At 31.3% G+C, this 14,145-nt stretch overlaps 2 protein-coding genes across 3 annotated transcripts; both read right to left on the bottom strand.

Moving 5' to 3' along the window:
- Positions 1 to 404: 404 nt before the first annotated feature.
- LOC8265621 (60S ribosomal protein L30) lies at positions 405 to 2,495 on the bottom strand. The gene is made up of 5 exons (XM_002528945.4): positions 2,335 to 2,495; positions 2,125 to 2,230; positions 1,944 to 2,045; positions 701 to 769; positions 405 to 616 (listed from the first exon to the last, which is right to left on the bottom strand). The coding sequence occupies exons 1-5, from the start codon at positions 2,353 to 2,355 to the stop codon at positions 576 to 578; spliced, it is 339 nt and encodes a 112-aa protein (XP_002528991.1). The 5' UTR covers positions 2,356 to 2,495; the 3' UTR covers positions 405 to 575.
- Positions 2,496 to 7,043: 4,548 nt separating this feature from the next.
- Positions 7,044 to 14,043, bottom strand: LOC8265620 (18S rRNA aminocarboxypropyltransferase). Of its 2 annotated transcripts, XM_015725245.3 has the most exons (10): positions 13,602 to 14,036; positions 13,473 to 13,501; positions 13,311 to 13,360; positions 13,121 to 13,186; positions 12,179 to 12,219; positions 11,688 to 11,824; positions 9,643 to 9,733; positions 9,235 to 9,306; positions 8,622 to 8,734; positions 7,044 to 7,538 (listed from the first exon to the last, which is right to left on the bottom strand). In XM_015725245.3, the coding sequence occupies exons 1-10, from the start codon at positions 13,679 to 13,681 to the stop codon at positions 7,423 to 7,425; spliced, it is 795 nt and encodes a 264-aa protein (XP_015580731.2). In that variant the 5' UTR covers positions 13,682 to 14,036; the 3' UTR covers positions 7,044 to 7,422. The 2 variants fall into 2 exon arrangements, with proteins under 2 accessions (XP_015580731.2, XP_048233074.1); XM_048377117.1 differs by lacking the exons at positions 7,044 to 7,538; positions 8,622 to 8,734 and adding an exon at positions 8,753 to 9,105 and having other exon boundaries at positions 9,151 to 9,306; positions 13,602 to 14,043.
- Positions 14,044 to 14,145: the final 102 nt, after the last annotated feature.

Genomic DNA, 14,145 nt, shown 5'->3' with positions numbered 1-14,145 from the left:
TTATTTTCTATGGCCTAATTTCGGAGCTGATCAGTTGCTGGATGAGGCAGGCAGGCAGGCATATTCTCTCATCCCAGAAACACCCAACACTTACTTCCCTACAAACAGAACTAGAAATCAACCAAACAAAATGTAAAGGCCACTCATTTTTTCTAGCATATTTTTATCATCTTTATTTACGTTCCCAAATGCCTTAGCCATCCTCCAAACTAAATCACACAAACCTAATGCAATCCTTCCTTATCCATGATGTTATATCACAGCATTACACATGCTGCATCTGTAACAGTTCCATTTACTGGAGTTACACAACATATACCTTGCAAATAGAAAAGTAATTTACTAAAATATACCAGTAAAGCAATAAAAACCATACTTGACCTGGAAATAAGTACCCCACTGTGTAAAACAGAAGCTTGCTATCTCCATAACCAAAAAAAAAATTGACAAATAAGTACATAACTTTTGGAAAATAGTAACAAACTGAAACGTCTGGGGGCATATTCTAAAATGTAAAGAGGATTTAAAAAAAGGAACTAATACTTCTGCAAAACAACAGCAGATATTCAAACTGCTCAGTGATCACCAGGGAGGGACTTGATGATATCAGAATCACCTGCACAACAGAGTTCACACAAATTTTAGCTGCATAAATCTCACTGTCCAAGACTCTTGAGATATAATTTCAATATGTTATTACCTGGATCAACAATGCTCAGGCATGAAACACGGAAATACTTGCCACAAGCGGTTCCTAAATCAACATTGTCTGGAAAAACCACATTGATAAAAGGATCAGTTTCAAAGTCTTAAACACAACATAAAAAATAAATCAAATGATACATAAAGGAAATTCAAGTTCCAATGCCCATTTTAAAGACTGAATAACCAGTTGAACAGATTGAGGCTTTGCACAACAAACATACAGAACCTAGATTATGTACAAGTGAGCTACAGATAACACAGGCAGACAACATAATGAAGTGAATAAATACAATCCATACTAGACAAACTCCCAGCATTGACTGAACTTACTGCTCTACAACATGCATCTTAGGGACTTAAGAAGGTTACTACAGAGCAGAGGGCCGGATCAAACGAATGCAGAACCTGAAGCAAAACTGCAGAGATAGTGTGACTGCACGACTGAACTTACTGCTCTACAACATGGACCTTAGGGACTTAAAAAGGATTACTAGAAAGCAAGGCCAGATCAAACGAATGCAGGTCTTGAAGCAATATAAATTATTATTATTATTATTATTGTTATTATTATTATTATTATTATTATTATTATTATTCTAATGCATTTTTATATAAATTACTAATGTTTTATATTCAAGATACAAACAACAAGTGTTTGCTATTGATATTATAACTGGACCTGTTATTTGCCATTTATATTTTAGGCCCCATGTATAAACGCACAATAAAAAATTCATATGTTTGTAGGGCCTCTATATATAGTACTTTAGTATATTTAAATTTTTCATTTATTAAATAAATAAATAAATAAATATTGATATAGCCCTTATTCTTTTTTGGGGGGGGGAAGGCAGCTGCTGCCTCAAAGGCTAACTGGCCCTCCTAAAGCCGTGGAATAGACAATACTGAATTGCAATTTCTGAAGAAAGAGATGTTCTTTTATGACGCACTTCTCTTTCATAAGATGCCAGCATTTTCCTAGCATTTATCAGGTTTAGGTGCCTTATTTAAAATCTTTAAATGGACTTCGATCAGAGTTGATTTGGGAAACAGGGATTTCATCATTTTGTTGAAAGTGTTCATGAAATGCTTTATTTTCCTACATACCATCAACAAAATTTAGTAACAATCAAATCAAATTTAGGTACAAGCAGTTCGAACAAAATGATCTTTCATCAATGCAATGCATTCTAACACAAAGTTCACATAGAAATCTCTAATAAAAATAAAAAACTTACTTCCATTATAATGATGAACTCCAACTTTAGAAAGCATAGCATAATACTCGATCTCAGATTTTCTCAATGGTGGGCAATTGTTCGAGATTATAATCAATTTCCCTGCAAAACAAAAATAATTAAACCCTAATTTTAAAACGAAATCCCAAAAATAAATTCAACCCTTTAATAAAGACACTACCTTTTGAGGTCCTAAGAGAGCGAAGCACGGTTTTATAACCGAGAGTATACTTTCCACTCTTCATAACCAAAGCCAGTCTGTTATTGATGCTCTCGTGAGTCTTCTTCTACATTATCACCAAAAGCAACAACAATTATAATGCAGAAATCACAAATCCAATCATAAGATTTACCGATTGAGATATCAAAGAAAACAAAGAGAAAGACTTACAGTTTTCTTGCCGGCAGCCATTTTTGTTGGTAAAAGAAAAGCAGAGTAATTTTTTTTTTTTTTTTAAGAGTAGTGGCGCTGAATTGAAACCCTAATTTTGCTGCTTAGCGACTAGGGTTCTCTTGAGACCATCTTCAGCGAATAAATGGCTTTACTTTTCTTGGATAATTATGTAAAAGTACTAAAACTATTTACTTTTTGCAATATAAGTACCGGTCCTTTGTACTTTTGCAATTAGATCCTAGCATATGTCTAATAAGTTAATTGGCATCTTTATGTTTACTTAAATTTTTAAGTTGGAATACTTGAGCATTAAAAATGCCATGAAATTTATGGACAACTAGTGATTTATCTATAAATTGGACTGCTACTATTATTATTTTGATTATAAAATTATATTGATAAGATATAATTTAATAGATCTTTCAATATTTAATATTGATTTATACATTTTTTAAAAATAATAGCAAACTAATTATTTTCAAATATCTTTAATTTTTTTAAAATTTTAATATTTTATTAATGTAATAATATAAAAAATTTAAAAATTATTTATTAATCAATTTTAATATTATATAAATTAATATATTAGTATAATTGATATTACTTTTTTAGGATTAAAAATTTATTTTTTTATTGAATATAATATTAAAATATAATTTAACATGTTATTTTTTAGATTAGAATTATTATCTAATTATAAAACTAATTTATTAGTTAATATAAAATTAAAATATAATAATATGTTATTTCTTAAAATAAAATTAGTATCATTATCTGATTAGAAAATTATTTATTGGTTAATATAATATTAGAATACAATTAATGTGTTATTTTTTATATTAGAGTCGGTGTTCAATTAGAATGTAATTTATGAATCGATAAATTAATAGAGAAATATATAAAATTACATATAAATTTGAATATCATGTGTCAAAAGTAAGTACATATGTCAAAACAGCAATCTTACGTATCAAAAATTAAGTATACATGTCTAAAAGGTTTTAGGTCTCAGAAATTAATATATACTAATCGTTTACCCGTGCGTTGCACGGCCGTTATTATTATTTAAATTATAAAATTAAGTTGATAGATATGATTTAATAAATTATTTTTAATATTAGTTTATAATGTTTTAAAAAATAATAAATGTCACGACCCGATTTGTGGACCTGTGACCGGCGCTAAGGAATGGGTAGGCATAAAGCCACTGAAACCCGTAGTAAGTCTCACAAATCACTTACTCAATCAAATCATAATTTTATCCGTTATAACACTATTTCATTATAAATATTCAACTATCCAAATACTATATATTTAAATCAGTTTGTTTGCACAATTAGGTAATACTTTCTCGGTTGGTTTAACATGCCAAAACAAAATAATAAGTTTTAGAACCACTACTGCGGAGAATCTAGAATTCTAATTATCAGACATACAAATAAAATTAGTTACATTAAATCCCAAGATGAAGGAAGTCAACTACCAAATGAGAAGAATTGCAGAAAACCTGACAGACACTTGAAAAATAAAATTTGACTGTCAGTCTCGACAGTGAGTTAAAATCATATAAGTCAAAAATAAATACAACCATTTTAATAAAATATTTATTTAATTAGAATAGAATATTATATTATATTAAAACGCGTGTTATGCCATGATTCAGAAAAATACAATTTACATGTTATGGGACAAGTACCTCAGGACCACACTAACTCCAATACTAGCAGCCTTTCGGCTTTCTTATTCCAATAGGACTAGCGCCTAGAAAGGGAAGCTCAACCAGGGTCATTAAGTCCAGCCCGGTCACTTGATTCCTAATAAAGCCGGCGCCCTGATAGCAACGCTCGACCAGGGACCTTTCTTTCGACAATCAAATTCTCACAAACCCAAAGAGTTGTAGTCGATCAGGACAAATCCCAAAATAATCTTTTACTACATGTCTTTGATTAATATCGATGCACGCGCGGTCCTAATATTATCCATCAGGTAGCATGTTCTACTTCCGCCTCATCCCGAAGTTATAATCATAGCATTAATAATAATTAAAAATAGCATAAATCACAAAAAAATATAAATTATTCAATAACATATTAAGAATTAAAGTTGAATAGCCTCGAGTATAGCAAACATGAAAATTATATGTAATAATAATAATAATAATAATAATAATAATAATAATAATAATAATAATAAATATGATAATAATAATAATAATAATAATAATAATAATAATAATAATATCGATAATAACGAAAATAAAATTAATAATAATAATGCTAATACTATTCGTAATAATTATTAATCAAATAAAATTAATAATAATAATTATTAATCAATTAACATTGCATTTAATTTAGACATGACATAACTGCAGTTGATTATATGACTTTAACTCACAGTTCTCTACACTTTGCGATATACTCCTACACCTCGGATGGAGCTGGTTGGACGGATGGATTATCTATTCATGAAAATAACTAAATTAATAAGATATTTTTAATATTTTTCTAGGCCTAGACTCCTAGATTAGATTGCCTAAGAAATTCCGACTCAAAAATTCTACTGAAAATTCGGCAGAACATCCTCTAAAATATGGGCATTTAACCCCCGTATAACGGGTCTAGAACCTATTAGAAACACTTCAAATATTTCACATTTATTTAATGAGAATCAAACCACCAAAATTGCATTATTTTTTTGACTCCGCAATACAACCCAAATCACAATACAAAAATTAACAGTCCGGCAAAATAATATTATTCATGATACATCACACAAATATTTTTCCTCACATTTAATTTAATTAATTATAGCCTCAATTTACATGACAGAATATTAACTTCTTCTATAATTAATCTACAGTAATTCTAAAATCAGACTACTAATTAATTATATAATGTAATTAATTAATTATAACTAACAATTTATACATCAATTATTTTTTAATAATTTCAAAATAATTTTTTAAGGTCTAGATAAAATTATACCGAGCCGAAATCTAAAATTTTGCGCGTTCGGAGATACTAGGGTCCGAAAGTCGATACCGCCAACGGTGTCGGATTTCGAATCCCGAGAAACCTACGAGAAGCTTGAGTTATAGGGATTTCAAATATGCAAATACTTCTGTCGGAAACTCGCCGAAAGCCGCCTAATCGAGGCCGGAAAGTTTCATTATCTAATTAATTTATTATTAAATATAATATTAAAGATATAATTTAAGATGTTATCTTCAAGAATTAGAATTATTATTTAATTAAAAAAACTAATTTATTACTTAATATAATATTAAAATATAATTAATATTTTATTTTTTAAGATAGAATTAGTATTATTATCTAATTAGAAAACTATTTGTTAGTTAATGTAATATTAAAATATAATCAATATGTTATTTCTTAGGATTAGAGTCAGTGTTTAATTAAAAATGTAACTTATTAATCAATAAATTAATAAAAAAATTATAAAATTACACATAAGTTTAAATCTGATGTGTTAAAAATAACACACATGTTTAAATAAAAATCTTACATGTCAAAATTAAGCATACGAGTCACAAAAAAATTAAGTTTAAAAAATTAATGTATATATAGATTTAAATTATCAAAGATGTTTTACAAGTGAAAAATACATTTTGATGTAAAATATCTCCGAGAAATCTCTTTTTTTTTTTATGAAGAAAAATTATTATTTTGAACAACTTAAATTGTAAAATTTTAAAACTTAATAAAATTTGAGGAATCAATATGATTAAAGAAATACTAAAACTAATATCGATAACTTTTCGATGGACTAAGAAACATTTTGGGTTTACTGTTTGAGGAAAAAGAATTCTCTTAAAACTTTATAGTTTATTTGTTAATTTGGGAACAAAAAAAAAACTAATAAAAAGAAAAGATATCATACATAAGATTTAAATTTAAAATTACTTGTTATATTTTTTTGAGGTAAAACATTACTTCCTTTCTAAGGAAAAAGAAAAGATAATATTATTGGTGCTTAACATAAAATTAATTTTAGATGTGAACTTCTAAATATGTGTATTAGCCAATTGGTTTTCATATACATATTTCCGGCAATTAGTAAGAAAAAAGAAAATTAAGCATCTTGGTTCATTTTAATATAATGAACCTTAGATCCCCTTTATGATAAGAAAACCCCATATTTATTTTAATCACAAACTTTAATAGTTTATTGTTATAAAGGACTTCAAGTGAAATTAGATCTCATTGCAACTTGAAAATATCCAATTTCTTTCTATGAAGCCCTAATAAGAAGAGAGTTTCACAAGGTGTACAAAACAAGTGCGCAAAGCGCTTGGTCGGAAAAAGGGCCTTCGCCACTTGAGCCGTATGCTGAGTGAAACCACAAATTACTTTTTTAATACTTATCTTTATTGTTATACCAAAAAACTCATATTGAGGTGTTTGTAGCTGTTTTCCTTCCCCATGGAAACTGAAACTAACTCTCCATCGTCAACCCAAAACATCCATTACTACCGCAGAGTTTCATGTCAAACGACTAGACAAGAATTACTGGATGCTTCTGCACTGCCAGCTAGGTCTGGCTCCTTCCCCACAAAAGTCATGATAATATTAGCAGTAACAGAAGAAGCACATCAGAAAATGATGCGAAGGCGAATATACCATTCCGCAACAGCCAGAATATGACACGATGAAGCCAGAAAAAAGAGTTCTTCCAACAGGGTGTACCAGCATGCCTTCAAAACAAGGCTATATCATGTAATACTATCGAACTATCCATTCTACATAGTGAGCAAACCAAAATAAAATCCTAACATCTGCTAGATAGGTAAATAACAGCCAGACCCCTACATTCTACAAGTATTACAGCAGCTATTTTCTTCTCACAACAACAGTTAGTAGGTCCCCATCAATTACTTTGATTCTATAAACTAGAGTACTAGGCTAATAATTGGAGGGACAAGTTCTTCTGGAAGACTGGAAGCAACATGGCCAATAAGCCAGCTGGTCCTGGATAAGTTAGATGGCAGAGACAGATTGGGAAGTTCTCGAGCTGTTCTTGCTGCACAATTGCTGTGTAATTGGATAGGTAGCAGTTCTCTACCTACTCACTGTCTTCATCACTGTCCTCAAAATTCAAGTGATTCATATTCCTTTCAAGTGGTGGAAGCCCATCTTCTGAATCACTACAAGAGCCTTTATCTTTGCTTGTTTCTGCTTCTGTAGCAGCAGAAAGCAGATATTATAGATCAATTTTAGATTTTAATCTTCAATGCTTTAACTACACTTCCTTTTAACAAATTCAAATACTTTTTGATAACCAGATTGCAAATGGCAAATTCAAATACAAAAATCATAATCAGATTGCATAAAGCCAGACCTATATGACCATTCTTTCCAATCTCCATCCCCAAGGAAACTATGTGGACGATTTCGACAAAGAAGAAAGGCATATACAAGTAGACTGAACATGGTCGGTCAAAGGTAGTCTAAAACTAATGGTGAGAAACACAAAGACTAATTAAGCATACTCCCTTTGAATTAAAGCTTGATGAACTAAGAATATGGAATCCAGTAGCACAATTTATTTACAAGACTTGTGGTTATTCTGAAGTAACAGAGTAATTTATGAGAAAGTATCTCAATTGACAAAGTATAAGAGAACTAGTGGAAATATAGTTCCTAAATAAATCAAATAGGTGTCAATTGAAGCAAGACCAAAGGTTGATGTATGAAACATAATTTGCAAGACTAAAATGCCAAAAAATGAGTGGTTTTCCATCTAAGTTTAGATAATTACAGAGAGAGATCTGTAATCTATACACCAGACTTTATCTTTAGGTAAATTACATGGACCTTCTGCAAACAAGAAAACTCATCTACAATGTTGGAAAGAGCTAATACAAATGTAGTAAGAGGGCAGAAGAGTGGAGTACCTATGAAAAGAAAAACTAAAAGCAAAATCAGAAAACCCTTCTGCTTTAATCATGCTCATCAAGAGTACCATAATTGATAGTTAAGGAGGTTTAGCAATGTAATGGCAGGCGAAAATTGCAGTTGAGATTGGTGAGAAAATAATAACTCTTCGAAGTTAAATAAAATTATAGTCGAGATTGTTTGCTGGCTCATCAGTCCAGAACAGCAGATCCAGTATCCTATTGGAGAAGATATATTATTGAGAGAGAAACAATTCACTGCTTTTACTAATCCTTGTTTATCTCCAAATTATAGAACTATATACCATTAGAAATTTCCACTATGATGTCATAAGAGATATCTTGATTATCAGCAAGAGGGGAGTACCTTCACTATCTGGGACAGCTTTTGGAACTTTACTTTGTTGGGAAAGCCAACCATTTTGAACAGAAATGATATCAGCACTATTTTCACATTCAGAGTATGCTTTTAGAAGTTCCCTGCATATTCGGAAGCAAAAATGAAATAGAGAATATGAAAAATAATAAAATAATCATAAATATGAAGAGTAATGTCAAATTCCATGTAACCAATGCATCCACCAAACATTTTTATATCATTCAATTGAATAAACCACCTTTTTGCTTTCTGAAAAGATCCTACTCTTTCTTTGTATCTACATGATTACTAATTAATCCACAATTGCAGGGGCTTGACAACGACAGGATAGAAAACACAAAACTGAGCAAACAAGAGCACATCAATTCTAACTATTCCAGTTCCAGAAACCATTGAAAGAATTTTACACGAGTTATCTTTTGATGCTTACAGGCGCACTATGCAGATCACAGTCCAAAAGGTCAATAATTTTTGTGTCCTCATCATTGAAGATAGACTAAAGAGTGTATTAAATCTTGGTTGATAATAATTTCAAGATACCTGCATTTTCGTAAGACACTTATGCAAACTTTTATTTCTCAAAGAAAAATGAAAATAGCACCTGTTGAGGCTCAGGAAAGCATGACCCCATTTGAACTTGTTCAGCAACAAATCCGCTGTTTCCTCCTCCCCACTGTTCGAAATGTAGCAGCAGTATGAAAACGTAGAAAATTGCTTATGGCATGAGTTTAACTATCACCCAAATAAGGCAAGCTTAGACAGTCATCCTATCTATTACTATGAATTATATTGTGAAGGAAAGGACTAATTCCTAGAGCCATGTTACTTATATAAAAATGGCAATTATGTATAAGTGTCCAGGAGTCCGACTATGTAAATCTCACTGAGGAATTGTTTTTTGACGATGCTCAAGTGTACAAAACAAGAAGACATTTGAACAGAGAAGAAATTCATCATAACTTTCGCATATAATCACTGTTTCATGTGGAATTAGCAGGAAATTTGGTACCATATTATCAAAGCTGCAGATAAGGCTTCAACACAAGAAAGCTCGCAAGGTCGACCATAATTTACTGGATTTGCTGCCACAAGCCATGGTACTGCAATTTATAACAAATTTAAAATTCATGAGAAAGCAATTTATTTGGTATATAAGCATAGAAATATGAGAATTCCAGATAACCACAGATGTTTACATATATGTACCAAAGCCAAAAAAAAAAAAAAAAAGCTTTGATATGAAAGATAAATTATTATGATATCAAGTCCAAATCACAATGCAGCAATTCCACCATGATACTAAACATAACCATCTAAGTCAGAAAACCATAAATAAACTATTCTCATAATGAACACAGCATAACCTAGTCGAATATTATATAGGATAAGTGCAAAAAGAGAGCACCTTATAGCTTCATGCTTTGACAATTTTAAATATGTTTTTTTGAAGACAAAAGAAAAGGTATCTGGTTAGAAATTACAATAAAAATAAATACCTCATCGTTAAAAAGTTATGATTCTCAAGGATTTCAGTCATTTTACTCCGATCAGCCATCATTATCATTTGCCCATATCTGATAAAGTGTGTTTAAAGCTTAACAGCTACTAGCTTTGTTGTTTGACTGTCATATTGATCTCATTAAATCAATAATTTCTTCATTGCAATCTCATAGTCAAACAACAAAATTAAAAGTTGTTATGCTCTAAACTCATGTTAACAGACACGAGCAACATGATAATGATGGTTGATCAGAGTGAAGCTAATTGAATCTTTGCAAATCATAACTTTTTAACATGAGATACTTATTCTTGACCTAAATTATAACCAAATATAAATTTTGTCTAGAAAACACATACTTAGTTGTCAAAGATTGAAGCCACTAGGGTATTTTTTGTACTTTTTCCTATTGTATAATAAAGCTTATCAAGCCTCAACAAGATATGGTATACAGTAGTTCAAGCACCACATGCACAAGCCTTTAGCACCTCAGAGAAGTAGAAAAAGATAATGACAATTCAACTTGTTGACAAACCATAAAATGAAGGTCAAGTTTAATATAGCCAATGATTTGAACATTAATATGTTCTAATACAAGTTGAGGAAAAATGATACATCATTAATGCTAATGTCTATTACTAATCATCTTTGTAAAGCTACCTATTTCACAAGGTACAAATTAAAAAAAGTCATGAGAAAAAAAATCAAAAGTAAAAAAAAAAAACCCATCGATCATTGGTTTTCAGGTGGACTCACTTTGTCATTCTTAAACTTGTTACCACAAATTTAGTGTATATGCCTTATCACAATTTGATCTCATGACCTAATATGAATATACTGCAGATACAAGATTAATGCCTCCATTTCTAGATCGAGTATCCTATGGGATATATGAAAAATGCACCCTTTTCTGACGAATCATATAGTTCAACGAATTCATCAACTACTGAAGTTATCAAATGAATTGTAATTACAAGTGACACGACCGAAAAAGACTTTCAATAGCAACATAATCCGCTCATCAACTTTCAAGATTATTGACTTGCCTATCATTCACATATTAAAATACTATTCAACAGTAGTAAAAACTGAAAATACAATTGTGGGAAACAAATAAACAACCAAGTCGTCAAATTTTCTTTTACCAGTGGTTAAGGGAATACTCAATGTTACAAGTTAGGTCAAATTCAACTTGAAAGCTCAGAAAATTGAGATAGAAAAGATGGATTTTAAGGAAACTTAAAGAAAATCCTCAAATTCCAGGAGGATATCCCCACCCGTGATTATGTAAGGAAACAATGTGAACATGGTCTGCACTCAAGGTGACAAGTTCGAGTAATCTAGCAATAAAGATGTTATGTTAGATGTAATCCAAACAAGGATCATTACAAACAGTAATGAAGAATAAATAGCATAATCAATTACTATAATAATCTTGTATTAAGATGCATATGATTGATTCCAGTCAAAGAAAAATGCTATGGAATGTATTTACATGCTTATGTAAAATAAGATACTTTAGAAAGGTCTAATTTAAGAAGAATTATTGTTCATACACAAGCGAGGAGCAGCACAACGAAGCTTCACAAATGGTACATCATTCAAGCGTGCCCAAGAGCAATCCACCACAGCTAATCCTTTCCTCTTTATTAAGCTATGATCTTGTTTAGAAACACATTGACTCCCAACCGGACTGCCAACAAAGAGATACAACAGATGATAATATAATAAAAAGACCTCATTAATGCTCCCAAGCCCCCACAAAAAGCCACTAGCGAATGAAAATATAGCAAGTGCTTCCCCAATTTTTATGGTTTTAGGCGATCGTAATATCTAACAGTGAGAGGAACAAAATCAACTATTAAAAGCTCAGTCAAACTTGTATTATTGCCCCTCACCCTAGTGGCATCATTTTCTCAAATCAAATCATATAAAACCCCAAAATTGCATTATTCTGAACTATAGACAAGATCCGGGGGGATATTTTGAACAAAACAACTATAGAAAAGAAGCGTGAAAAGTGAATTAGAAAGGCTGTGGTTGTTACCTTAAGACAATGCCCCCAAAACCACAGTTGACGCGTAGTTCCTGCATAACAACATTTTATAAATTACTAAATAACATGAAAAGTAATCTTATACGAAACATTAAAGACCTTTCACAAAAACCAATCAACCATCAAAGAGGACATTTAGAGAGGTTTGATTTGGTGGGCTTGGAAGGACACCCGTCAAGAAGGAAAATTTATTCACCTCTTGACCTTGGTTGATGGACATTGTGAACCCAAAACTCTTTCTGAACACGAACACAAATTTCCAAACAAACATTAAGATCAAGTCACGCAGCAAAAGGATCAACTGTCTCAAGCCACCTAGATTTTGTAAAATTAAGTATTCTCTTGACCATTGTTGCTAGAGAAATGTAGCCTACACATGTCCATTAACTCTAGACATCCTTCCTATGCCTCTCACTAACTAAACCTCTCCGGATCTCTCTAATTCAGGTAACTCTAACACTCAGTAATATACTATAGAAAAGTGCACCCATCTAGACTTTGTAGTTTCTTTCTTTTGCTTTCTGGCATCTTTTACGATCCTTTTCCTGCCAAACTTCTAAAAGATATCACTATCTTCCATATATCTCCTTTCTATATAAATCCTGCTCTAGCATGCTTCTGCTACCATCTCTTTCAGTCCTTCCTCAAGTTATAATGCATAATACATTATTGAAACTTTGAGATTGCCATCATACTCACAAGACATATTGCGATTCTGTAGCCAGGTTAAGACTAAAGACCTTTAGGGCGTAGAGTGCTCTTCATATATACAAGCATGACAAGTGACCTAACTCGAGACAATATACTAGTGGTGCGCCAAACGACTATGAGAGAATCCTATCCTATTTTTTATTATTTAACATGGTCAGCATTGGGAAAGCCTTGCCATGCACAAATGAGTAGCTGCAATGTAAAAAGAAACCACATACATACTTTCAACAGACCAAATCTTCCAAGCTTTCGCCCCGTGCACCGTTTTGCATCACACTGTCCAAAATCCTGAATAACAAAGTAGGACGAATTACAACTAATATTAATTCAAGCAATTAAAGCATCGACTAGAATTCAAGTTACACTTTGTCATGTCAACTTATCTCGAAAGAGGAAGTAAAACAATGCATACCCACATGGCAAGCTGAACTCTTGGAGTACTATTGGTGTCCTCTTCCGGAACTGTAACAATTATAAATTATAAATAACACAAAACCCATTAATTAAATAATAAATAAATAAAAATAAACAATAATAACAATAGAAATAGTAAAACCCAGTAATGAAGTAATACCTTGATCAGATGGTAGAGACTCATCTTCTCTGCAAAAGTAGAATAAATACAGAAAGGCAAATACAAATTAAAAAAAGAATTTAAAGAAAAAAGAAAGATAAAGACATGGAGCTTAAGAACTGGAATTACCTTTCCAATAGATTGGTTCTGCTGGACTGGCCACGGTTGGAGTGGTGGCTTTTGGAGCGTCTGGGTTTGTTATGACCCATCTTTGTTTGTGGTAGTAAATAGTGTTTTGATTTTATCAAATACAAAGTTGAAATACAAAATTAAAGAAGAGAGTTTTCTAGTACTTGTAGGAAACCACCACAGCAACTAGGGTTTTAGCATGCACGTGTAAGTTGATTACACCCAATTGAAAATATTTTGAACGAGGATCCTGAAAATGAATTTTATAAAAATAAATATTAATTTAGCTTTTCTTACTGATATTTTTCAAGATTGTCCGATGTCTCTCATCAATGACAAATTAGAAGGACATACAATTGCAATTCCAAATCAGCCTGTTTTTTTCCTCGAGAAAAAGTCCGAACTAGTAGATGAAAACACTGATTCGGTTGCAACGGAAGCCTTTGTAACTTACTACAACACCACAAGTGATGCACAGGCTTTGATGATATCATAAAATAATATTTTAATATTTTTTATTAGAATAAAATTACAATTATTAATA

The sequence above is a fragment of the Ricinus communis genome, chromosome 7, assembly GCF_019578655.1.
Source record: "Ricinus communis isolate WT05 ecotype wild-type chromosome 7, ASM1957865v1, whole genome shotgun sequence".
Lineage (NCBI taxonomy): Eukaryota > Viridiplantae > Streptophyta > Magnoliopsida > Malpighiales > Euphorbiaceae > Ricinus > Ricinus communis.
This window is presented reverse-complemented; position numbering and strand designations above follow the sequence as displayed.